The following is a 25,825-nucleotide window of genomic DNA, read 5'->3' as shown; positions in this document are numbered from 1 at the left end:
GGGAGCCATCTTCATTTCAATTAATTTACTTTGCCTTTATGAATTAAGAGTCTTTTAAGGAGGTTGACATTTCACTCATCTGAAAAAGCTTGGAATGTGACAGGGGAAAGGGAGGAGAAGTAAATCAAAGGGGTTAGCAATTTTCCAGATGCAATGTATTTTTCTTTTCTTTTCCACCAGAAATTTTAGAGAGCCTTCTGACATTTTAATTCCCTATGCAAAACCACAGTAGCAAAAAAATGCTTACAGCTTATATATCAAAAAACAAACACGCACACATGTGCACTTGCATAAGCCCATGAAATAAATATAAATTCAGATCTGCTGCTCTTTTAGCTGAAAATGTTTCATAATATAATAAAGCATAATAATGTTACATGTCAACAAAGTTTCTTTAGTGTATTTATTAGATGTTTGTGTGTACAGTTTAATCAACACCATTTTAGTTTAAATGCAGCAGCAGGTTTTGTAGCTCACTTTTTTCCTAGTGATACGAAGTCAATGAGGTGAGTCAGTGTTGATTTTTTTTTTCACTGAGTTGGTGCTGTTCCACTGAAAAGATAGCATTTATAAAAAACTGTTCTTGTAACTGTATTTTAAATCACACCAGAATATTTCAGTTATCACCTTTAGCCACATGGTTTCAGGAAACTATGCCCAAATATATCATGCGAATGCTGGTCATTTTAGAAGAGTTCTATTTCAGGGGAGTGGAAATTCACTAAAACATCTAAATGTAAAAAATCTCAGAGGCCTGAAGACAGATTCTCAGCAACAGGGGATATGTCCATTGTGTCCTGGAGCCAGAGAGGGAAAAATAATAGTCAACTCCCCAAAACACCCTGCTCCGATATTTACCTGACAGCTTTGGTATCTTGACATTTTCCCCAGCGCATTTCCTCCTTTATCAGGTATTATTTTACAAGGGATTTCTTGTTATACAGAACTGACATAAATCAATCTATAACAGAGGAATTTGTTTAATACATTTATTCTTTTAAGAAGTTGCATGATCGTATTTCATCGACTCGTACAATAGAAAAAAATTTACTACTAAAACAGAGTTTGTGGAGACGGATGGATGGTAAATCTATTTAGTCTTTTCAGAGGTTCATTCTTAGATTTTAATGTTAAATAATAACAACTATTCATTTAAAGCTGGTCTCACTGTATATCTTGACCTTTAGCAATTCCACACACAGCAGCTTATTGTGGTATCCTTTAAATATGAGAAATAGAATGTTTTACTTTGCCATTGAAAGAAAAATAAAAGAGTACTGTATGTTACATGGCCCATGAAATATTGGCAGTGTGCTCCTTGGCTTTCATTCGAAGAACTGCGATACTGGAAGACCTCCTTTCAAATTCTGGCTTTGTTTCAAATGCGTGTCCATTGGTAGCCCCAGTAAGAAGAGAGTCAGTGAAAAAATTGTTGAGGGGCACGTGGCTGAACTGGTTCTGGTGGTTTGAAAACCCTGTGTAACTGGAATCTGTCCGAGGCGAGTGAGAATAAGGTGTCATACAGGAGGAAGTGTCACGTGGTAACATGCATGAAGTAACCACAGAACCACCACTCGCATTTCCTGCCCACAAATTGTTCTGAATCTGGAATATATAAGACAACAAATATTACATTTACGCATTCTCACTTTTGTTCCCTTACATTTGTTAAACAGTGTTTTACTAAATTTTGTCAACTATTCATTGTTTGCTCCCATTGGGTGGTCTGTAATTACATTCCGAGTACATAAAGTGATTACTAAAAAATAATTATTGAAGGATCCTTCCAATCTGTTATACTGCAATAGTTCACCAAAACCCACGTACTTGACCACATAAAATACTCAAAACATGTCAATCTCCTGAGTATTCTTTTTATAGTCGTGATTGTTAAAGTGAAATCTAGAAAATCTGGTCAGGATTCATGACAAATTCATGTGTTTAGAAAAACAGTTCAAAATACAGTTTTAAGTTTATATATAGTTTTCATCCTTCTAAACAAAATGACACAAACGCATTTTTTTAAAGTTTTATAGTTGGACTCAATGTGGCAATTTTGGTTGGAAACCATTCCTGATATGAGGCTATTACCTTTGTCGATATTTGTAATCAAACTCATTATTAGAAATGTTTGCCCTTTGATTGTTTTTTATTTCCTATAGTCTTAAATACAGAGCTCTGTGAATATGAGCAATATATACATATTTTAAACATTTTTCTGTGCCTTATGTATGATACAGTGAGGTTGCAACAGAATTATGACATGTAAAACATTTTAAAATTCTAAAACATGACCTTATCAAATAATGGAAGTACAGCTGAGAAAAGCCTGCTAGTATTAGCAAAAATATATGAGTATAATTAAAGTACTATATAACGTCTTACATAAGATTGAAAACTAGGTTGTCACTTGTGCCCAGGAAATTCACATTTCTTAGTATTAAATCTCTATAGGAAACAACACACAGAAATTTCTCTAAAGTTTCTAGCACGTAAAGGAGACACTAAGTAGAATTTGTACAATAGGAGTTTTAAATAGGAGGGATCTTAAACCAGCTATTTAAACAAGGAAAGAAAACAGTGGTCACATGCATTACTGAGAAACATCGAGAAAAATCACACAAACAGCAGGAACCCGGGAAAACTGTTGGATGGTATAATATGAAAGACAGTTCGAGCCTTAGAAGACAAAATTTAAAAACTGTATGCTTTTGCAGTATTAATACAACAGATCTGAACTAGAACAGAGCAGGAATACCTTTGTTTATCCCCCTGGCTCCCTTTTTAAAAATTGTAATAATTAGAATCATTGATTGTTTTTAATACATCCACAAACAATGTTTGCTTATATTTACTTTTTCGTAAGAATTCCAGTCTACCACATATAGCCTCTGGTGTAGTCTCACAACACCCATCCTTAAATCCTGCCTTTTAAGACAAATTATTTTCAATTAATAGCATAAAATGTTAATGAATCTTCTATATTATACTGGTAGAGATATTACTCTGTCACTCAAGAAGAGACCGCTTAACCAGTTTCAAACATAAGGAAAAACTGAAACAACTAATTTCATCTGTTAGTTGGGGCTTCAGAGATTGGCACGATGCTCACTTCAGTGTTATTTTAGAAAATAGTCATTTATATAGATACCTTTATAAACTGCTTTAAATATATCAAATCTGTGAGACATTTCTACAGATATATATATATATATATATATATATATATATATAATGATTTGCACATTCTATTAATCTTTAAGCCATCATGGGCTATGTTGTTCTAATTTTGGCTGGTTCTAACTAAATGCATCCCACTTGAGCCAAAATATGATGACTGGTGCCACTGATTGCTGAGTTATGTATCTCAAACCAACAAGAGGGACTGTTAATGTCATTACTCTGTCAACCTAGCTCTTCTAACTTGATCTGGGTGATTTTCCTCTGACATTTAATCAAACATTGTGCTACACTGCAACCACAGTCACATGTCTGACAAAAGGGCTTTCAGGAAATGAAAGTGAACTTGCTTGCTTATTTTTGAAAAAATAAATGAAAGGCAAAATAGCGGTAGAGAAAGATTATTTACAGTTTAAGTTTGTTAAAGGATTCCTCAATTTATACATAGCATTGCTTAAATTTATTATTAAAATCATCTACTCATATTCCAAATGCATAGAAATATATTTACTAAGTAGGCAAAAAGAAAAAAAAAAGAAGGTCAAGACAAGGAAAGTGATCTATGAATATATATTAAGAAAGATTTTTCTCTTTAAAATAATCCACATTAATCTATCTATAAGTTGAAAATAAATTCTTTAGTTTCTATGGCATGAACAAATTTTTTTTTCATGAAAAAATATTTTTATTTTGACCAAAACTTCTTATCTGGACATGATCAAACAAGATGAATGTGCTACTTTTGGTGAAATAATTTCTAGCATATAGAAAGAAATGTTTTCCAAAAAGAAGAGATGGGTAAAGCAAGTTACTGCAGCAATATTTTAGTTGGATTTGAGAAGATACCATGGGCATCCCAAGGGTAGTGACACTGTCACACGTTTCTACTGATATGTCCTATTTCCTGATCTCTATCTTCTCCACCTCATATCTTTTTTTCATTTAAAATATTCCTGGCATGTCTTCATTTCACTTTAGGGTTTTAGTTGGTTTTAATATTGAAAGTTTAGATGCAAATCATAAAAGACAATATCCCCAGTGAATTGAGGTTTTGTTTCCTCTGAAGCGTTCCCTTGGGATGATTAAACATCTGATGACAACAATCAAAACAATGCTCATGATAGCTAATGGTTATCAGTTATTCACCATATACATGCTATTAAATGCACTGTGCAGACTTCTAATCATTTCAACACACTAAAAGATGCTTCTTTGCTTTCAGTATCCACATTTTGTAAATGGTAAAACTATAGAGCAGGGAGCTTAAAACCTTCTCCAAGATGTGTAACTTCAATGTTAGAGGTCAAATCTGAACGCAGGCAATCTTAAGAAATGCTACAATGATACAAAAACTAGTCTTTATAAACTGAAATTATTTACTTATTTACAATCCTAACTTTGTGTGGGTTCGTAGGCTCTGTTCTCTGAAAGTGAAATCCCTGATGCTTGCTCATAAGTTTTTCCTCATCCTTCAGCCTAACACAATACATGATAAGCACTTAATACAATTTTATTAAATGATCGAAAAATCTCTGAACAGTCTGAAATTCAAACTGATCCATCTTGCAGGTGTAATCAAAATTTTATGGACAATTTATGGTAATATATCTAAATTTTGTTTCATGATTTGAGCTCTATAATCACTACTATGTATAATATTGACAATTATGAAAATTCCATCCCAGACACTGTATTTCCCGAGGTAGTTTTATTTTCCTATTACATACTTATTCTTCATCACAGATACATCTTGTTGGAGATTCTGACTCATTAAGCATGGGTGTGGCTTATGGGATCTGTTATTAAAATAATGGCAATGATAATAATACAGGAATTCTGAAAATCATCTGGGATTAGGAAGCATTATTGAAGCTCCACTTGCCTCCAAATGCAAAAACCCCTTGTACACACACGTTCAATTACATTTAGTTCTTGTGATAAGAAGCTCACCTCTTCAAAAATTTTTCATTCCTTTTTGGACAGTTCTATAAAAATGTGAGCTGTTATCTTCCTCTACACACTTCTATTTCTGGTCTTTAAAATGATACAGAACCTGGCATTCTTCTTACATGTGAAAATCTTCAAGTATCTTAGGCAATTATTGCACATGTCTCTTTTCTTCAGCATTTCTCAAGGCAGTATTTGATCAAACAGCAGCTTGTGGTTTAATAAATCTACTGCTGTCAAGGTGGGCTCAGTCTATGGTCCCTCCATCCCTCCACCAATTCAGTGGTCATTTTCAAACTCTGTGCTCGAATCTACAAGTCATATTGTCTAAAACTATAGACTTGAAAAAAAAATAAAAATAAAACTATAGACTTGTTAGCAGAGAAGCCACATAAAAATCTTGCTGACTCATTAGAAGAAATACTGTATTTGCTGTTAGATTTTGGAATGAAAGAGTACTTTTTTTTTTCAAATAGGATCACTACTTTTTTTTTTTTTTTTTTACTATTTCAGAGACACCTACGATGGTGAAGCCCAGCACCAAATAAATTTTATGTTTTTTTGTGTGTGTGTGTGGGGGGCCTCTAACTGTATATTAAAGAGCTTCACAACCAGGAACACTCTTATTAAGTAATACCCACATCCTCCTTTCCTGTGTGCCAAAAAAAAAAAGACTGCCTTTACATTTTTTCTCCTTGATTGTATAAAAAGGAGTAGAAAATCTAAAAACATTCCATGTTTTAATGTGCTTTGCAATGTTTTAAAAAAATTCTAGGGGTACGTTCAAAGCATTGTCCAGGGAACTTAGCCAACTGCATCCCGTTAGCACGAATGCAGGTTCAGCTGACTTACCACACTCCACTTTGAATGTTTGCCCCTTAGTGTTTTCCTAATCAAATGAAAAGTTAGCACTTAATTATTCCATGACTATGAATTTAGGAGGAAAGTTGTTTTTTGTCTGATTCCTTCCAAAGAGAAATTAAATTTATTTAACACTCATTTTCCCCCCAAGGAATTAAAAGTAATATATAGGAAGGAAAGGGTCAATATATATGCGTATTTTACACACACGCACACACACACACACAGAGTTCTTCACTGTGGGTATATATTCATCATGAGTTGAAATTATATGGTAAATAATGAAACTATAAATCTCATTTACCTCCACCTTAGAAACTTGATATAGATATATTCTTTGTAAAACCAAAACTGCAAAGAAATTTTTAGAATATTAACCCTACCTAGTATATGTTTCTAATATATTTGCAGATTTTATTATAGTAAGCAACTTCTCGTACTTTTAAAAAGCCTTTGAAAAGAAATACAAGTTTGTTAGTCTTTGCATTAGTTGTAAAGTATCATGATGTATAAAAAACATCAAATACTTTCATGACAGCATTACATATTCTATATCCTAATGTTAGTGCTATTTAGAAGACAGTATTCTATGAACTTTAATCTGGATTTAATAGAAACACTGAATACCATGAAATCAATGAGTAACAATCATTCCTTAATTTTGAAGCAACTCTAAAACTAAATATTTTTCAATGAAAGCAAGTTTATATGGCCTTCCTCCTCCACTATACATAGATTGCTCTTACCTGCCACCAATGTCCATATGTATACACACCACAAACACACGTGAACACCCCACACACACGTACTACCCTCATACCATATGCCTACACACTTCCCTGTGGGAGTTAAAAGTTGCTTTAAAAAGACACAGATTAGGGATTTACCAAGAGGTATTTGTAATGTTTTAGCAATAGCTTCTTTGCTTTAAAATCCAAAAGCTGATTTTTGTTTTTCCTCTTTAAGAGAATGTTTACAACTATTGACCACTTTGTATATTATTCAATACTTACTACATAGTTTTATTACCACATTATCACTTACATAATTTTCCAGATTTTTTATATGGTCTCTTTAAAAAATGCAAACATGAGTTTCCACAAAAGCAGTTTAGTTTTTTAAGAGGCTATTATATATTTTACTAGCATATCCCTCCCTTTAAAATTTATGGTGATAAAATGTCAGTAAGAATCATACACTTACTAACTTGTAGATATTTTTAGACGTTGACCAATTTTAGGGTCCCATTAACTTTTCTAGTAACTACAACAATAAGTTGCTGGCAGGGAGAAAGAATATAAATGCTTTTCTAAATAATGAATTAGCTACCAGTGAGTAAGTCTCACTTGCTACCAGAGAATAAGTGAGTAAGTCTCAAATACTGATACTGTCCATCTGGGGAAAAAAAAAATCCCAACTTAAATTAATTACCTAGTGAAAAGATTAACCTGAGCATATTTAGGTACTACCTAAAACAGAAATGAGGGTATATTTTCATCAGTGCCTACTTTATAGCTGTAATTTTCACATAAAAAAGGGTTTTTTTGGCAATCAATTTACATTTCAAAAATTTCAAAGGTATACTTTGTCAACATAGTGTATCATTAAGCTGAAACGATTAGATATTACTTATCAGGAAAGGATATGTTAAATATTGACTGCTACTTTGATTTTTTTAAAATAACATTCCATCTTACAAATGTGTACAGAGATTTGGAACAAGGAAGAATGGATTTTCCACTAAAAAAATCAGATATAATAATCTATGAGACTAAAAACCTGAGAAAAAACCACTTTACAGAAAAATAAGTGTATATATCTTTTTAGTGCAGAAATTAAAAACACAACCCTCAGAAGAAATGTTAATGTCTGGAAATTTTCAGAATGACATCATATAAATGTGTTTAAATTTTGCATTATTTAAATAGTATTTGAAATATGTGCTCCAAGTCAAAGATGTAAGAAACATTAAGGACATTTTTTCCTCTTCCTTTAGGATTAGATGTGTTCTTAAACTATATGGTAATTATGATCATTAAAAAGATTTAGAGGAGATCTCACTCTATATGTCTTAAAAGGACACTTTTCAAGTCAACTCACTTAAGGAGGGAATAAAATAAGAGCACTTAAGATTTGCTATTTTACTTATTCAGCAACAATGATCAACATGGAATATTTTCCAATTAATTGTCACATTATTTTTCATGTATTTTAATACAGGCATGATAGCCATTGTTGACAGTGCTTGATTCATTTTTAATGACACAAACCCTCAAAACAAAATCCACAATTACAAGAAACAAAGATTAAAATATAAATGACATTTTCCTTGTGAATGAGTAACTTAAAATACAAATCAAATATGCAAATACTTTAATCTGCACAGAATATTTTTAAATTTAGAGATTTCATGAGGCTTAATAAATATGGAAAGCATAAAACTCTGGGTTAAAATATATCGTAGGTTCACACTAACAATAACAGTGTGTGCTGGTTTTAACCTACGAATCTGTTCTCACGGACTTCTCAAGTTTAATTTCCCCTCTGGTTCTCCATCCTCCGTAAGGTAGTTTTTTAAAATATATTTTTAATTTATTTTTACTTTTTTATTGGAGTTCGATTTGCCAACATATAGCATAACACCCAGTGCTCATCCCGTCAAGGAGATAGTTTTTTTTTAATTTTTATTTTTATTTATGATAGGCACACAGTGAAAGAGAGAGAGGCAGAGACACAGGCAGAGGGAGAAGCAGGCTCCATGCACCGGGAGCCTGACGTGGGATTCGATCCCGGGTCTCCAGGATCGCGCCCTGGGCCAAAGGCAGGCGCCAAACCGCTGCGCCACCCAGGGATCCCCAAGTAGATAGTTTTTATACATATAAGCAACAATAGCACTCTTCAATGATTTAGATTTACATTTTTTCTTATTATTTAGTTTGGTAATCTACTCAATTTCTTATTTATCCTTTCCTTTTAAAAATATAAAATACTCATGACCAATTCAGTTAAATTCAATGCTTTAACAGCAATCACCTATTAAAAGTAAAAAAAAAAAAAAATCAGCTAAGTTAGTATCACTGTGTAAAGTCATTCATATTAAAACTTAAATACCATGTTTTTCAAAAAATATGCCCAAATTCATAATCTAAAATATTAATGCACTTTGCTTCTTTTACAGGGTATTTTTTAAATCTCTGTAAAGTGTCTGTATTTTCAACAAAATTAAAATTTTTCCCTCTTTGTGTCTAGCTGCATCTTCACTTGACTGATGCTGACAATACCTGCCTCATGCTACATATCACTTATTTTTAATATGTACTTATTATACACCTATGTGAAATTTTCTTCATACAAATTGTTATACAACCTGTATACATTTTTATTTTTTTTCATTTTTAGACATTTAATTAAATAAGCAATTTTCTATCAATATGACTTGATCTAATGATGTTAATATTTTTGTCCCTCCATTCTTCACAAGACAGGTTTCATTGTATCACTATGTGACCATTTCACTGGCTGTTTCATAGATATGAGAATATTATATAATGTCTCAATTATAGCTATATTAATAACGTTTTTTAAAAGATTTTGTTATTTATTTACTATTTTAGATGCCTTTAAATTGCTAAACCACAGTGGTTGAGGGAGACAAGTTCCATATTGTTTAAGTGAAGGTAAGCTTCAAGATGAGTACAGAGACTGATGCTACAAGAAGGGCAGAATGAACAGTATTTTTCCCAATCACTATTTTATAGAAACTTTAACATTTCCTTCAAAACACTGCATAATTACAATGTTTGAAGGAGAATTTGTTAAACTGGAAGTGTTGTACAGCTATCACCTGGGTCTTAAATTATTCCAATGACTAAAAATTATTTATAACTTGAATCCAACTCCAAGTGGCATTTATTTGTTAAGTCATCAATTAAGCAACAGAAAGCAAGACACTGCAGGGGTCCCCTTGTATATAATGTAAACATAGATTTAGTTATGATTCTCACTATACACTAAGTAAAAGCCCATGGAAAATTTTGGTGGGAAAAAGCTTCAAACCTTTAAAATTTTTTTGATGAAAATATTTTCTTCATGAGAAAATAATTTTGGTGGGTTAAGAGTATACTCAAACATCCCGTAATTACCGTATTTGATTTTCCTAATTTAAAGAGGAAAGCACATTTAACTAAATTTGATCTTTCCCTAGATCCTTAAAGAGTGAATTTACTAAAAAATTGGATTATTTTAAATGCTACAAAAACAAAACATTCACACCACTTAGCTAGCTCGCTACTGTAGAATCAATAATGAGTGACTGGCTATTATAGAACTGTTACTATTTATTGAGCACTCGTTATGTACTAGGCAACGTCCTAAGTACTCTGCAGAAACTATTGTGTCTAATCTTCACAAACATCATGTGAACTTTTATGCTCATTTTGTAACTGAGGAGAAATATGCCAAGAGGTTCATTTACTTGCCAAAGGTCTAAAATCTATTAAGCAGCAGATTCAGACTCATTTGAACCCAGAACCCCCTGGCTATGAAGCCCATAGTCAAATATTAACACCTAGCCCTCCTCCAGCCCCATGACTTAGCTCCACAGATGTTAGGAAATCAATTTAGTCCTCTCAATAACAGAAAAGGTACTAGGATGATGATCACACCACCAACTCCAGCACCAATAATACCTCCATTTTACAAATAAAGAATCTGAAGATCCCAGGAAGTCAGGAGATTTACCCACGTCACCCAGCAAATAACTGATAACGTTAATGCACATGGGATCTGAGCCAAATCTAAGGGCATGAAACTAGACTTTCTAGTAAGAACGAAGGCTGGCTATAATCCTCCAGAAAATGTTTATACCTGGAAAACTATTTTATTCAACAAAACAATTATTTAAAGAAATGCTTTGATGTCCATAAATTAGAAATAAATTAAAATCTACTGTTGATAGATGCTTGCTTTTGCAATTCGAAGACAAAATTATGTAGGTTTTTTTGGTCTGCTGGGTGTAGATTCTATCAAGAAGTGCCTGCAGAATTTGGTACAAATATTACCTAGTTTGTCATCTGCCCAAAAAGTAAGAAATTTTGCCTGGATCATTTATAAAACCCCCGGGCCTCAAACAGTACTTAACCTGTATTTGTTGAATTAAATGCAAATAACTCTGGAAGAAAAAAAATTAAGCCAAAAACATTGTGCAAAACCTTCCTAATCTATTCCTTTCAACAGAGGAAGAAACTGAGATTCGGAGAGGCAAAGTTAACACTGAGGACCCCAGAGATGGTTAATAGCAGAGATCCAGGAATCAGCTATTTAACTGAAATCTGATTAATCTGGGGGTTCATAACGTATTCCAGAATGTTGAAGCAAGACTCCTTTTTTCACACCTATTTGGTGTATACATAACTTTGTTTAATACGGTTGTAATACGAAGTTAAGAACTGACTCCTCTTTTTGAACCATAAATAGTTTATGTTGTAAAGGGGGGGAGCTGACATTGTATACAGTCCACCACCATGTCAGTGAGAATTGTGCTGACTGAAGTAGAACTGAAGGAAGGTTTCCTGGAGGAAATACAGTTTAGGTGAGGAAAGGGAACTGAAGACGGAGGAAATGGAGTCAGCATCGCGCAAGGAATAGATGTGACACGTGACTGTTGTTTAAAGTGTCATGTCATAGAGAACATTAGGCAGTCAAGTAGTTTCATTTAGCTAAATCATAGTGTTGCCAAATGACAATGGATATGGTGAGCCAAAATAAAGGGCTTTTTAAAAACAGATACTATTTTTCAGTACATCAAAATATACTGCCCTAGGGACGCCCGGGTGGCTCAGCGGTTGAGTATCTGTGTTTGGCTCAAGGCATGACCCCGGGGTCCTGGGATCGAATCCCCACATCAGGCTCCCTGCATGGGGCCTGCTTCTCCCTCTGCCTGTGTCTCTGCCTCTCTCTTGGTGTTTCTGACAAATAAACAAACAAACAAATAAATAAATAAATAAAATCTTTAAAAAATATAAACTACCTTAAAGTATATTACTACTGACATCACGCCTCTCACTGTTTGCTATCCAACATGATATCAGATGTCACAAGTGAGCAAGCTTAAAAAAGAATACCTGAAAGCAATCTAAAAAGTGTCTACGCTTTTAAAATGCTTTATATCACTATTTTATACATTTGAAAAATGAAAGCATTTTTGCTTTCCAAAGTGACTTGGTGTTTTAGTGTCAACATTGAAATATTTCATGGCTCAGTGGCGCTGCGTAAAGAGCTCTGAACCCCTGCACTTCAATTCCGTGAGTTAATGGCTATAAGAAAGAAGCCTGGCTTAAAATAAGCCTTCAACTGGTAAATATTAATTTTACCAGTAGGGCTGTTACTATTTTGTAATGAGAGCAATGGAAGCAAAGTAGTTAGAACATTTTAGAAAACATTAATTACTACTCATAAATAAACTTATTATATGTTATACAGAGATACCTTTATAGTTGGTAAGATCATTATTCACATTTGAGTAGACCTGAGGAGATCGTTTTCTCAACCATTTCTGTTTTTCATGTATTTCTGTGTATGCTTTTGCTTTCCTGCCAAAATTTTCATTCTTTATTTCTGTCCTGTTTCTAGTTTTCTAGTTTCCAACTTTTTGGTAATTAATTTTTTTTTCTGTAATTAGTAACAGTAACCAAGCTCAGTGTCTTGCTGCACTGAGTTGTCAGATTCTATTTTGGTCCCCATTTTTCTGATTATAATTTCTATTTTCAAGACACATGCTTAAAAAAAAAGTTTCCTTTAGGCTGAAGCTTGAGAGACATGATCTTGGCACAACTATTTCTTCAAAATAAAAAAGTCCACCACACATTTTTAAGTTAAAATGGAATTTTACTGACTTTATCCCTATAGTGGGGATTGAGAGACACTTGATTTCAGTATTTTTGGCAACCAAATAGTTAATGAATTACCAATACAGAAAATTAGTATGGCTTTTACAGTATGGATTTTTAGGATTGTTGATGAATTACACCATCAAAATAACTTCAAAAACACAAACTTCAACATGTGATGTCCTTGTTGCCATACTTAAATTAAGAGTTGACATCACCAATGGACATAGCTTTGGAGAAGCCACAGGGAGAATTAGTGCAACATTCCCATGATTCCTGAGGGGAAATTTTTAAAATTAATCCTCTGTTGGAGTGAAAAAAGACTATCAAATGTGTAATTTGATTGGACCATCTCCCTTCCTGCTTGCGCGACCTTACTAGGGTACCTCAGCGTGCTGAATGACAGTGTCTAAAGCTATGAGGCACAGTAACACAATGGCAAGACAATCCTAGGAACAAAGCATGACTAAGAGTATATTAAGTTACATGAAGCCCTTATAAAGAGCTTAGTTTGTGCCAGGCACTATTCTAAATGTTTTATGTTGCACCGAAGAAGAAAGGGAAGTTCGAGATAAAGTAACCACCAGCAAGGCACAGAGAAGTGGGGAAACACACACACACACACACACACACACACACACACACACAACGGGAAATGGGGTCTCCGAGGAAAGGAATGAAGACCGAAGTAAATGCAGCAAGAGAAGGAGATGGTAGTCAAGGGTGGTGGAGCACACTTGATTAGGAAGACTGTAAAAAGTCCATTTGAAAAGAATTCATTAATTTGTAACTTCTATCTGTACATTCATCACAGTGAGGTAGTTCAAAATTACATAAAGTACATGCCAGCATACGTCATCTGTCTGTCTCTACTGTTTTCATCATTGCTGCACTTGCTCTTAGTTTCTGCTCCCCTGAACTGAGCTGCAGACTTGTACGGTGCAACCTTAAGCCTTCTGCTCCTTTGGTATTCATTTATCAATCATTCAATCCTTTCAACACAGTCGTTGGGAGAGCCAGTGTGCTGTAAGGGCTAAGACCTTGCACTTGGGCGTCAGACTGCCTGTGATGAAATCTCGGCTTTGCCACTAGTGAAAGTGAGAAAATCTCTGCCCTCTCTGTGCCTCAGTTTCCTCACACGGAAAACGAGGACAATTAATTAACGACACCTAGTGCATAAGGTCGTCGTAAGGATGAAATGAGGTACCACGTGTAACCTGCTCAGAACACTGACTGATATAAGGGCCATGGCTGGGTCAACAGGTAAGAAATCCACTGCAGTGCCTGCTTCCATGGAGCTTGTAGCCTACCAGGGAAACTTCCTCATGGCACTTTGTTCAGAACTCAACTAGGACACTCAAAACTATCCGGTGAATAAAAGCTCATTGGCCCTACAATGGTAAGTAACAGAGTACATGCATGCTTTTAAACTGGAGAAAAAAATTTAAAAATAAAGGAACTATTTTACTATAAATTTTTAAAAGTAAGAAAAACAAGGTTCTTCTGATGGCAGGTATGGACATTTATTTATTCAAAAGGTACCGTCGTCTTCTAGTAAACTGCAGTAGGGAGGCTTAGCTGTAGCAGCATATAAGCCCCTCGTGGGCTGTCCTATAAGGAGGAACCAATTCCTTCCATAACTCCCATGGGTCTCATTTCCTAACGTTTAAAAGGACTGAACTAAGGTGATCTTATCTGGAAGGGTGGAGGTCTCAAAATAGGTTTTTAAGAATCATCAAAAGCATCAGAATACAAGGATGCACAAAATTAAAGGACTGAATTCATGCTTACAGGGTATGAACCTACAGTTGAAGAAAATGAGTACCCTTAAGTCTGGCGTGGTGAAGATTTGGTTCCTGGACTATCAAGGTAGTCCCCCAGCATATGTGTTATTTATTTTCAAAATGGTCTGTAACAATGCATATCCTTAAACCGTAAGGAGTAAAATAACAAATATCATGTTCCTTGTAAGTGTTCTGTATCCTGTATCAAAGGCAGATCCAAATATTGGAACTCAGTAATAGGGAAAACTAATGCCCAATTAAAAAGATAATATGCATTTTATCTACATGCATTACAAAGTCTGAAAAAGAAAAAAAAAGCCTCTAAATTTAAAGGAAAAAATTAAGAAAAACAGTAAGTGCTCTTTATTTTTTTTTAAATTTTTTTTAGTTTATTTATGATAGTCACAGAGAGAGAGAGAGAGGCAGAGACACAGGCAGAGGGAGAAGCAGGCTCCATGTACCAGGAGCCTGATGTGGGATTCGATCCCGGGTCTCCAGGATCGCGCCCTGGGCCAAAGGCAGGCGCTAAACCACTGCGCCACCCAGGGATCCCAGTAAGTGCTCTTTAAAATGAGATGAGAGCTCCCATTATAAAGGCATGGATGCGTTTTTTTTTTTAATGTGATCGATTTTTTTAAATGATGTCCAGTACTAATCCTATGTATGTTTTAAGTAACAAAGGGCTAAATGTTTCCTTGAAACAATGAGTAATTTCAAAGCTGAAAAGACAACATAGGAAAAGAGATATTTTTAAGTGGAACTGAAGGTTTCATAGAGCACACTGGACAGTAGGTTAGGGGATGGAGGTTCGTAAGACATTAGCCACAGGGACAGCATGCCAAGCAAAGCTTTTATTTATTTTTAAAAGTTAACGAAACGAGCCTGCATAGTTAAAATGTAGACTAGTTAAAAGACTCAGACTGTGAATGATGCTACTTCAGCTGTTGCTGTGTATAATGAGGAAGGGACCCTGAAATATTTTTGAACGAATGGCTCCAAAAGAAAATAAAAACAAAATAAACATTTCAGTAAAATAAACATCTAACAAAGATGCAAAAAGTCTTCTGGAGGTTCAAGTTTCCATTCTCGATTATTGTGTTGGGTATAATAAAGCCAATAATAATAATAGCCCTTTTAAGAATATACAAACCACATCTATTTTTCGCCATCAGTATTCTGTGAAGTTAACCATACCTGTGGATAGCTGTCAGTCCTCGGCAAAACCGATATGTCATAGGTGGCAGCAAAATGGCTTTTAGCTTGTTGTATTTGGCCATAGCGTTCTCTTTTTCTCCACTTGGCCCTTCGATTTTGAAACCAAACCTAATTTTTTTAAAAAGGAGAATTTTAGCTGAGGAATATTTGAAAATGCAATGGTCATGTTAAAAGACACAGATCAGAAAGGGTCAACCAGGCCAATAACATCACTAAGAAAGAAATTTAGGTCAGAAAAGTATCCACGAGTTTTACTTTCTATTTTACCCTGGTAAGTGGCATGTCCATGAGGTACTATAAATTAATAGAAAGGGACGGAATACTTCAAAAATTATTTAATGTGTCTCAGTATCTGGGTTTTTCTTTTCTTTCATTTTGGAAAATAAAAAGGAATTAGGTTACATGACTTTGAAGACTCCTTATGTCTCCAAATTATCATAGATAGCCCTCCTCTCAGAGAATGCTGCAAATCTGGAAGACATTCATAACTTTTTAGTTTGGGGTTATGCACATAACATTAACCCAGCCAAACTATAACCAAATTAATATCTGGGTCTGTCAAAACAATTATCTTTAAAACATGTCACAGAGTGAAGACTCTGCTGGGTTGTACCCATACTTAGATAATCTTAGAAAAATTTAAACGCAATGATTACATCCAAAACATATGGCACTGGCAGAAATATCGTGATTATTTAGAAACTGAAAATATTAAGATCACATATCATATTGAGCATGATAAAGACTATAGGTAAAATGGAACCATCTTAAAACTCTGGTTTTAAAATATACAAATGTCCTTATTACACAAATTACACCACTTATAATATTTATCCTCCCTTATAGAAAATGCTCAGAAACCTCCAAATCATTTCTCCAATTCAAGCAACTTACAGGTAATATAAATAATAAAAGAAATGAGGAAGATATAACCAAGTGTCAAGAAAGCCTATGGGCTACTACAATCTCTACAGGGTCACTAAGCTGTCATCCAAATTTCTCTAATTCTATATTAATAATATTTGCATAACAACCATCTTCCTCAGAGAGGTAAATAATTACTAATACACACCTGAATTAGCTCTCCAGAATCTTCACTTTAATATTTTAATGAATTGAAGGGAGACATAATACATTACATTCACTATAAATCATTTGTTATTTTTGAGTAGACATTTCACAAGTAGCTGTCAGGAAGCTCTTCGAGTATTTACAAAACTATGTTCAGGGCACAAAATACTTACAAAAGAAGCTAGAAATTACATACAAAAGTGCAGACTGCTAAAACTGCTAAAATTTACTCGAACTTTTTCTTTTTTTTCATATTCAGTTGTAATCTTCTATACCTTTACCATCACACTTATGGATCCATATTGAGCCTCAGTTCAGTGCGCAAGCATGGACTGCAAATGTAAGGTTGCGCTTTAAAGGGTTTCCAGCAATTAAAATAAGGCGAGAGCTACTTGTTCAGTATGATTTCTTAGAACTCTGTTGGTAAAGGTGTATTACACAGGATGCCCAGGGCTCAAACCAACATTGACAACAACACAAAACCTATTTTCTTCCCGTCTTCTCAGGCACTAGGAGCATAGTAAGGGAATTTAATAGTGAGCTGTTGTTTTAATTTTTTTTCATTAAGAAAAAAAGATCGTTAGGTGTGAATTACCACTCTGATGTGAAAGCAGGAAAGAGAAAACCTGAGTCAATTAGGTTCGGGCTGGTTCTCTGGGCATGTTTTTAGACAAAAGTTATTCAGCGGTTGATGAAATTTTAAGGGGGAAAATATCCATTGTGCACAGCTGATCATCCCGTATGTAAACATATTTTTCTATGGCTACAAGTATAACTAATTAAAATATATGAACACAAGGCAAACACACACACACACACACACACACACACACACACTCTCGCGGAGACTGGTGTTAACACCTGACAATTCTAAGATTCTTCATTAGCATCAACGTTCTGTATATTTACTTCCTGAACTGAGATAAAGTAACTATTTGCCTCCATAAGCTAAGGAAAAATCCTGCTGCTTGGTATTCCTGCATCACCAAATGTCGTCTTTAATCATGTAAAGGCCTTACAATAGTTTAAGCTTCAGAAGTAGTACTACTACTTCAGAACAAAATTTTTCACTGTCTTATTCATTTCCCTATGATACTGCATGGGAACTGCAAAATTCAATATTCTGATATTTAGCACGGTGAAAACACACAAAGAAACGGGCCATTCCCTGAAATTGTTGTTACTAGAGAACTGATAAATATAGTTTGAGAATACCAACTCTAGTAAAAATAAAATATGCCTCAGAGGTAGACTTTTAACCTCATATAACTCTTTTTTTCAAATAATTTTAATAGTATATTGTATCATCCAATTTGATAACCTGAATGCAACTTATAAATATAATTGAGTATATATCTGAAAATTACTTCAAGATCATTATCCCTATTGCCTCTACAAAAAAAAAAAAAAGACAAAAGCTATCTACATTTAAAAATTAAAATGGAATGGCAAGGCAACTATTAGAGCTAGAAAGGTTGTAGGTGAGGTACCTAATCTTTCCTCATGCATAGTGAAAATCAGTCATGGCATACACCACAATTGGGACATTTGTGAGATTGGTTCATTTTTGTTTGTTTTATTATGACCCCAACCTCAATAAAATTATAGATCTATGGGCCATTACACAAATGGCTTACCAATACTTGCTATATAACCTAAAAAGAACCTTAATAGCTAATAAAATCAAAATAAAATACATGTGTTAGTAAATACTTGCTATATAACCTAAAAAGAACCTTAATAGCTGATAAAATAAAAATAAAATAAAATACATGTTAGTAAGGAGATAGCTAGGTTTCTGCTGCCTGTCCTTTGAAAATAACTTTTTTTTAAAAATTAGAGATATTTAGGGATCCCTGGGTGGCGCAGCGGTTTAGCGCCTGCCTTTGGCCCAGGGCTCGATCCTGGAGACCCGGGATCAAATCCCATATCGGGCTCCCGGTACATGGAGCCTGCTTCTCCCTCTGCCTGTGTCTCTGTCTCTCTGTGACTATCATAAATAAATAAAAAAAAAAAATTAGAGATATTTATGCTATCCTGTTTCTTTAAAAAACGATCGCCAATTTATATGCCTACCTAATAAGTCAAGTGTTCTTTTATGTTTCTTCTGTGTGAAGGATTAAATCCTTTGCAAGGAAGAAGAACTTTTAGTAGACCTCCATGCATATAGAATCAGTTCCTCCTTTTGTGGCAAAACGCAACCACTGAATGATCCCAACAGTATCCCCCCCCACCTCCCCCAACCCCCCTCCACCCAAGGCCCCCCTTGGCTCCTACCTGGACCCTGGCCTCCGTGAGCTCTGTCCTCAGAGCAAGCTGTTCTCTGACATAGACATCCGGGTAGTGGGTTTTCTGAAAAACCTTCTCCAGTTCCTCCAGCTGAAGGCTGGTGAAGGTGGTTCGGTGTCTCCGCTTCTTACTGCTGGACACGTTGCTGTCACATTTATCCCCAAGTTCATCCAGGTCTCCCTTTTCTGGCATCCCTTTCCCGGGCGACATGCGGAGGCTGTTGCAGTTGTCCAGGGCCCTGTTCAGCTCCGTGTGGAGGGGCTGGCCTTCCACTTTCGTGATGCCATAGTTCACTGTACCCAGAGGGGGAAACAACACTTCTCAGGACTGTGAACCGAGCCGGTGAGGCACCTAAGCCCAACTACTGCAGGGCCCGAGCATCAGGAAAGCGGGCTGTTAACGACTCCCTGTGCCACTATTCATTCAATCATCGCGTTGTGTACCATTATTAATCCACTTTGGGCAGGTTTGAAGCCATTTAAAAATGTGTACGTGGAACTCCTATAAACGTGCCACGTCTTACGGGTTCTACCTTACGGGGCTGATGCAGAGCTTAGAAGTGGAACTTATCAGCAAATAAGGTGATCGAATTAAAAGATGCTCTAGATTTAAGAAAAAAATAAGTGAGCACAATTTTTGAAAAGGGAACCACATTTAACGTAAGCGATGGGTACGTATGTACTCACAGCAGGCAAAATCGGGCTAATTAGGTGGCCCCGGGAAAGGTGATTTCAATTTTAAATGATATCTGTAAACCCAAATCCAAACTCTTCCCCAAAGTTTTTTTCCTGCTCCACACGAAACGTATGGACTACAGATTTAAGATACGGTTTTGTTTCTATAATATTTTGAATATTTTGAGTGTTTATTCATGGCTGCTTTTTAATCTTTTTTTTTTTCAAAAAAGTGACCTACTAAATTAAAAAATGACTGTCATATCGGTTTCTGGAAGTGCTTCTTCTAGAACAGAATAAGATTTAAGTAAACTTCATTAGCGTAAAAACTCATTTGCAGCTCTTTCGAAATAGGTCGTATTTATCTTTAGCTCACGGAACATGTTCTAAGACAGAAAGCCTTATTCTTCCCTAAAGCAGAGAAATTAAAACATCTATGAAAAGATCGCAAAAGATGTCATCTTCCATTCTGTTTAGGGTTGTTTTACTTTCAGTGATTTCCTCCAGATTTGATTGCATGCTTGCAGTATGACATAAAACAAAAACGTATCCTATGGTGCCACACACACACACACACACACACACACACACACAAATGCAGTGGATGCACATCATGAAATTGGAAAGAGTTTTTAAAAAGGTAAAGCAAAGCGAGCCAGAACAATAATTTCCAACGAACTGCCACACTTTCTTTCCTTTTGATCTGTTCTTAAATTCTCATAACCTATTTTAGCAACTGCTCTAATGAGTATGCAAATGTTTTGAGCTTTAAGACCTATAATAACTTAAATGCTTAATATCTTGTAAGCTAAAGAGGTGAAGTGAAACCAGATATAAAAGAAGAGCCAGGACTGATTAACAATAGGGTTTTGTCTTGGGCAGAGTTAAATGGGGGAACTTCGGTAATTAGGGATGGGGGAGGGAAAGCAGTGGTGAGGCTAAGGGCATCTCAGGAGAAAGACAGGAGCTTTCCTAAATTTAGCCAACTGCTGCCTCCGTTCATCTTACTTACTATTTTCCTATTAAAACTCATCCGAAAAGTGTGATGTTCCTTCCCAAGTTGTTAAGGTATAATAATAATAATTCTAAAAAAGATCACCTATTTCTCTTCCTGTTTTGGATTCCCGACAATTTAAAATAGGATATAGTCCTACGGAGAGCAGTTCACACAGGACAGCAGAGAATCGCTTTTTGTTTTTAAATCCCGCCCATTCAAATAACTTCACGTATATACATATAAGAATGCCAGAAATAAGGACCCTGAAGTCTCAAATACCACCAGAAAAGCCAAAAGAGCTAGCATATTAAAAATAAAAAATTCATCGCATGTGTCTTTCGAAATAAACGACCGAAACGATTTAGCTGATTTTTCTCTCGTTCCCGTCTATGTTCTGGGTTCAACCTTGCGAGTCAAAAGTAATTTGCAACGTTGAATAAGTCAAATACACGAGATGGGGTTCTTTTTTTTTTTTTTTTTTAAGTCACTGTGTACAAAGTACTTGGAAAATGCGATCCTAGGAGCCAGTACCTTGCCAGATTTTGACCCTCTGCACTAAAACAGGGGGCGGGAGGCTTGTTGTAAATATTTCACACTTAATTCGTTTGTTATTTTAAAGCAACCCGCTCCTTACAGCTTAACTGTGCAATATATACAATGATAAGGAAAAGTCCTCTTGGAATTGTAAACTTGCTCTAGCTGTCGCGATCTGGAAGAAAAAAAAATAGGTTTGTCTTGGGTTACAAGATAGAAGAGATAGATGGCTTGTTTTGATAACACTCTGACTTTGAGATACTTGGCCGCTCAAAGTTGAAGGTTTCACCCAGAAGCCTTCGGAGAGGGGGTTCCCGTGCGGTCAGAAACACAGAAAAAAAAAAAAAAGATAAAACAGGATTCGGGATTTGAGTGCTTCCACGGGAGATTCTTAACCCGAAGCTCTTGAGAAGGATTTGGCATTTAGGGAAAAAAAAAAAAATTGGGTGTTGCGCTGCAAACCCAAGCAACCAGCAATCCCAGCTGCACACGAGCTGCTCTGAGAACCTTGCAGCTTCCCAAAGAGAGACTCCCGCTACGTCCTGGACAGCTTTTTTTTTTTTTTTTTACAAAGAGGTTTTTTGGGTTTTGTTTTGTTTTTTTTGGGGGGGGTTTGTTTGTTTGTCTCCACCGGGAGGAGCTCCGACTTTCGGAGCCGTGACAGCGGGGACGCGGGCTAGCGGGCTGCGGCGACGGCGGCGGGGCCGGGGCGAGGGGTGCGCGCCCCCAGGCTCGGCCCGCGCAGCCCCGGGACCAGGGCGCCGAGCCCTTCCCGCGGCCCCCGCCCAGGCCCGGCGCGTCCCCGCACCCCGGGGCTTGCAGAGGGGAGGCGAGGGGGAGGGGAGGGGAGGGGAGGGGGGGAGGGTTGGGGAGGGAGGGCGCGCGGCCGGGCCGCCGACTCACCGCCGCCCTCCTGGCAGGGCGAGGCTCGCTCCAGGCGCACGTGATGCTCGGCGCGGGGCAGCGGCCCGAAGGCCTGCGCGCATTTGCCCGCCGCCGCTTTGCCGTAAAAGGGCTCATTGTCCAGCGTCTCCATAACGTGCTCCAGCGCGCCGCCGGCGCCCATGTAGAAGTCCCCGCTTTTACCCGGCGGGCTCTTGAGCGCGAACTTCTCGCTCAGAAACTCCATAATCCCGGCGGGGCGGTCGCGGGGCGGCAGGCCCGAGGGCGCCGGGGGGCGGGGGGGCGCGCGGGCGGGCGCGGGCGCGGCGGGCGCGGCGGGAGCGGGCGCCGCGGCGGGGGGCTGCCCGGCTCCGAGCCCTCCGCTGCGTCCCGGCTGCGGCGCGGGCATCCGAGGTCGCTTTTATATCTTGAAACTCAGCTGGGCGCTCCGGGCAACCTCCCAGCTCTAATGAATATGAAAATAGGCAGGCGACTAACTCCACCCCGGGGCCCCCCTCCGCCCCCACCCCCACCCCCGCCCCCCCACCCCCGCCTCCCCGGGCAGGGCGCGCCCGGGCCTGGCTTAGGCAGCCCCGTTCCAGGCCGGTGGCGGGAGCGCCGAGGCCGCGGCCCCCAGAAGCCTCGTCGCCGCGACAGCCCACGGGCGCCTCGGAGGAGCGGGTGAGATCGCGGAGCGCTGAAGCCTCCGCTCGGCGCGCGGCCCGCCCGGCGCCCGGTCCGCCCCCGCGCCCCCGCCCCGCCCCGCCGGCCACTCACAGCCGGAGAGATTTAGAGGCGTCTTAAGAACTTGAAAGGAAGTTATTACTCCAAAGAGCTTTTATTTCATCCGTAAATCGTTTATGTGGAAGGTCCACGTTAAGCCGGATCCCCAGAAGCCAGCTCCAGCGCAGCCCGGGACTGGGGGGCGGGGGGGGGGCTCCCGCCTCTGGCCCCGCGCCCCCGCGCCCCCCGCGCCCCCGCCGCCTGGCCCGGGCGAGCTTTCTGGAAGGCCGCGCGTGCGAAGGGTGGGAGCAAGAGGCTGAGCCAGAGGCCCTGCCGGCGTCAGGCCCCTGCCAGTCCGTTTCCTCCTCCTCCTCCTCCTCCTCCTTCTCCTCCTCCTCCTCCCGCTCCCCTCGGGCCACGGTCGTCTCGCTCCTTCCAGAGGCTTCTAGGAAAACCCGCTAGGAGCAGGGCCTCCTCCCCGGGCCCGGGGCGCAGGCCACACGGAGGCCGCTACACAAAGGGGCTTATGAAAGGCGGAGGCCTCCAGCGCCGGTTTTGCAACAAATCCTTTGCGGGGGCGGCGGGGGCGCGGGGGGCTCCCTGCGGGCAGGGCAGCGCCGCGGCCTCGGGTGTGCCCGGCCTCCGCGGCGTCTAAGGGCGCTTGCGCTCGGACCCCGGGCGCCCGGAGCAGCCATTCGCAGCGGGCTCCGGACCTGGCGGGCTTGCTGCGAAGCTGGCACGGTCTGGGGACCACGGCCGGCAGCCCCCCTCCCCCCGGGCGGACTCTGTGCCAGGGTCCCCGACGGCCTTCGCAGCGCGCCTCGGGCACGCAGGGCAGCGGCGGCTCCGAGAGCGGGGAGGCCGGGCCCGGCTCCGGCGGGCGCCCCCGGGGACCCCCCCCCAGCCTGAAGCCCCCTCGGCCGCCCCCAGATGCCCCGGGGACCCCCCCCCCGCCCGCAGCCTCGGAGGAACCGCCCCGCAGGGCAGCGCGGCGCACCTCTGGGCTGCTGGGCGGGCCGCGAACCCCGGGGCCGGGCGGGGGGAGCCCTGGCGCCCCGGGACGCCTCCCCGACGGGCTGGGGCCTCGAGCGCGCGCTCGGCTCCCGGGGAGCTGACCCCGTTCCTGCACCCACTGCGCTCCCGCAGCGCGCGCCCTGCACCTCCCAGCCCGGCGGGGCGGCGGGAGCGCGACCTGAGCCGTCCTGGGGGGCGCGGTTAGGGCACAAGGTATCCCCGGGGAACTGCGCCCCGAGGACGGAGCCAGACTCCACGGAGACGCGGGACCCGCCCTGGCACCGTCGGCTGGAGGGGGTGCGGGGGGGCACCCCGGGCGTGCGGACCCCGCTCAAGGCCGAGGAGCCCCCAAGCCTTGCAGGGCACCTCCGGGCGGGTGTCCGCGCCGCCCCTGCCGGAAAGCCGGGGGCCACTTAGCCGCCCATCCCCATCCCCGTCTCTACGCGGCCTGACGGTCTTGTGCTCTCTCCTACCCGCCCCCCTTACCTTCACAGATAGCCTGCAAGACTGACTTTCTGTAGTAAACAAGGAGAGGGGGAGAGAGATGGCCATTGAATAGGTTTTTAAACATTTCGCAGCAGCAAGAATGACGCCTCGCGGCCTCCGAGATACGCGAACAACCCCTAGCTCTGAGCTCAGTTACGAGGTACCGCGCTGTCAGCCTGTTTATAAATATGCGTCTTAAGAGCCCTAAATTTCCTGAAAAACATGCGATGTAGCTTAAATGAAAGACATATGAAGCCAGCTCCGGAGTACTTGTCCACCGCGGAAGGGCCCGCTCAGGGAGGAAAAACTACGGGGGAGCCCGGGAGCCCAGCCGCCTGGTAAACCGGCCCTGCCCCACACCCAAACCCAGTTTTGGTGGTGGTGGTGGTTGGAGGGTTGGGTGGGTGCAAGGTGTCACCAGCCACTCTTCACATCCCTGGAGCCTCCTGCAAACGCAGATCTATTTCACGGGAAGGCTGTGTGTTTGGGGACACGTAACCGCTTGTGCCCCTAACAGAGGGAACAGCTAATGGCAAACTCCCATAACGAATGCTTAATCCGCAGTTTTTGGCAAGAAGTTGGGTGTCTGGTTGCCAAAAGCTGTATTAAATAGATGTGGAGAGGCTGAGATGGAGTTCAGGGTAATGACACAGCTCCCACCGTGGGAGCTTTGATAACACGCTTAAAATAAGCCTCGTTAAAATAATACCAATTACATGATTTCTGGAAGTCGCAAGAAGAGAGACCAAATCGGATTGGAGGCTATCTCGCCTTCGGTGAGACCTACCTGGGCTTTTTCTTCCTTGATGTTTTGAGGATGACTTTCTTGGAAATTGACTGTAGCACTTGGATAAATACTTTCTACCCAAACCTGGCATAGCTCTTCCCTCCTCCGTAGGCTTTTAAAGCCTCCCCTAATCTTCCTTCCTCGTCCCAACCCTCTCCAGTTCCAACCGGTCAGCCCGGCCAGGGCCCAAGGGGTCAGGGTTCTGAGGAACCATCCGCTGGCAAGTAAGACCCAGTTTGTTAAGTCAGGGTCTAATTGAGATTTTATCTCAGCAGGTTCAGTCCGTCGTGGCCCCCAGGCTACCGCTCCCTCCCTTCTCTGCTCCATCTTCCTATTTTGTCTTTGGAGGATGCTGTTGATCTCTTTCTAGACTCTGAGCCTGGGTTCTAAACTCGAGATCCTGCTCCCCATCTTTCCCGTCGGTCAAGAAATCCACCCGGAATAAAGCTGCGGGGCCTCCTTTTCTCCTCTGCTTCCTTCAAACCTGAACCTTC

At 39.9% G+C, this 25,825-nt stretch overlaps 1 protein-coding gene across 1 annotated transcript; it reads right to left on the bottom strand.

The window, feature by feature from the left end:
• Positions 1-1,028: 1,028 nt before the first annotated feature.
• ALX1 (ALX homeobox 1) lies at positions 1,029-22,568 on the bottom strand. The gene is made up of 4 exons (XM_055342023.1): positions 22,343-22,568; positions 19,223-19,527; positions 15,854-15,982; positions 1,029-1,605 (listed from the first exon to the last, which is right to left on the bottom strand). Exons 1-4 carry the CDS (start codon positions 22,566-22,568, stop codon positions 1,285-1,287), a joined length of 981 nt encoding a protein of 326 aa, XP_055197998.1. The 3' UTR covers positions 1,029-1,284.
• Between the last annotated feature and the right edge of the window lie 3,257 nt (positions 22,569-25,825).

This window comes from Nyctereutes procyonoides, unplaced genomic scaffold (genome assembly GCF_905146905.1).
Source record: "Nyctereutes procyonoides isolate TBG_1078 unplaced genomic scaffold, NYPRO_anot_genome, whole genome shotgun sequence".
Taxonomy (NCBI): Eukaryota; Metazoa; Chordata; class Mammalia; order Carnivora; family Canidae; genus Nyctereutes; species Nyctereutes procyonoides.
This window is presented reverse-complemented; position numbering and strand designations above follow the sequence as displayed.

Excerpts from the sequence above, each read along its gene's own strand:
- ALX1 (XM_055342023.1), bottom strand. The coding sequence starts at position 22,568 with ATGGAGTTTCTGAGCGAGAAGTTCGCGCTCAAGAGCCCGCCGGGTAAA. Across the intron at positions 19,528-22,342 it reads GCCCTGCCAGGAGGGCGGCG|TGAACTATGGCATCACGAAA; the intron begins GTGAGTCGGCGG and ends CTCTGGGTACAG. Across the intron at positions 1,606-15,853 it reads GGACTGACAGCTATCCACAG|ATTCAGAACAATTTGTGGGC; the intron begins GTATGGTTAACT and ends TATATATTCCAG.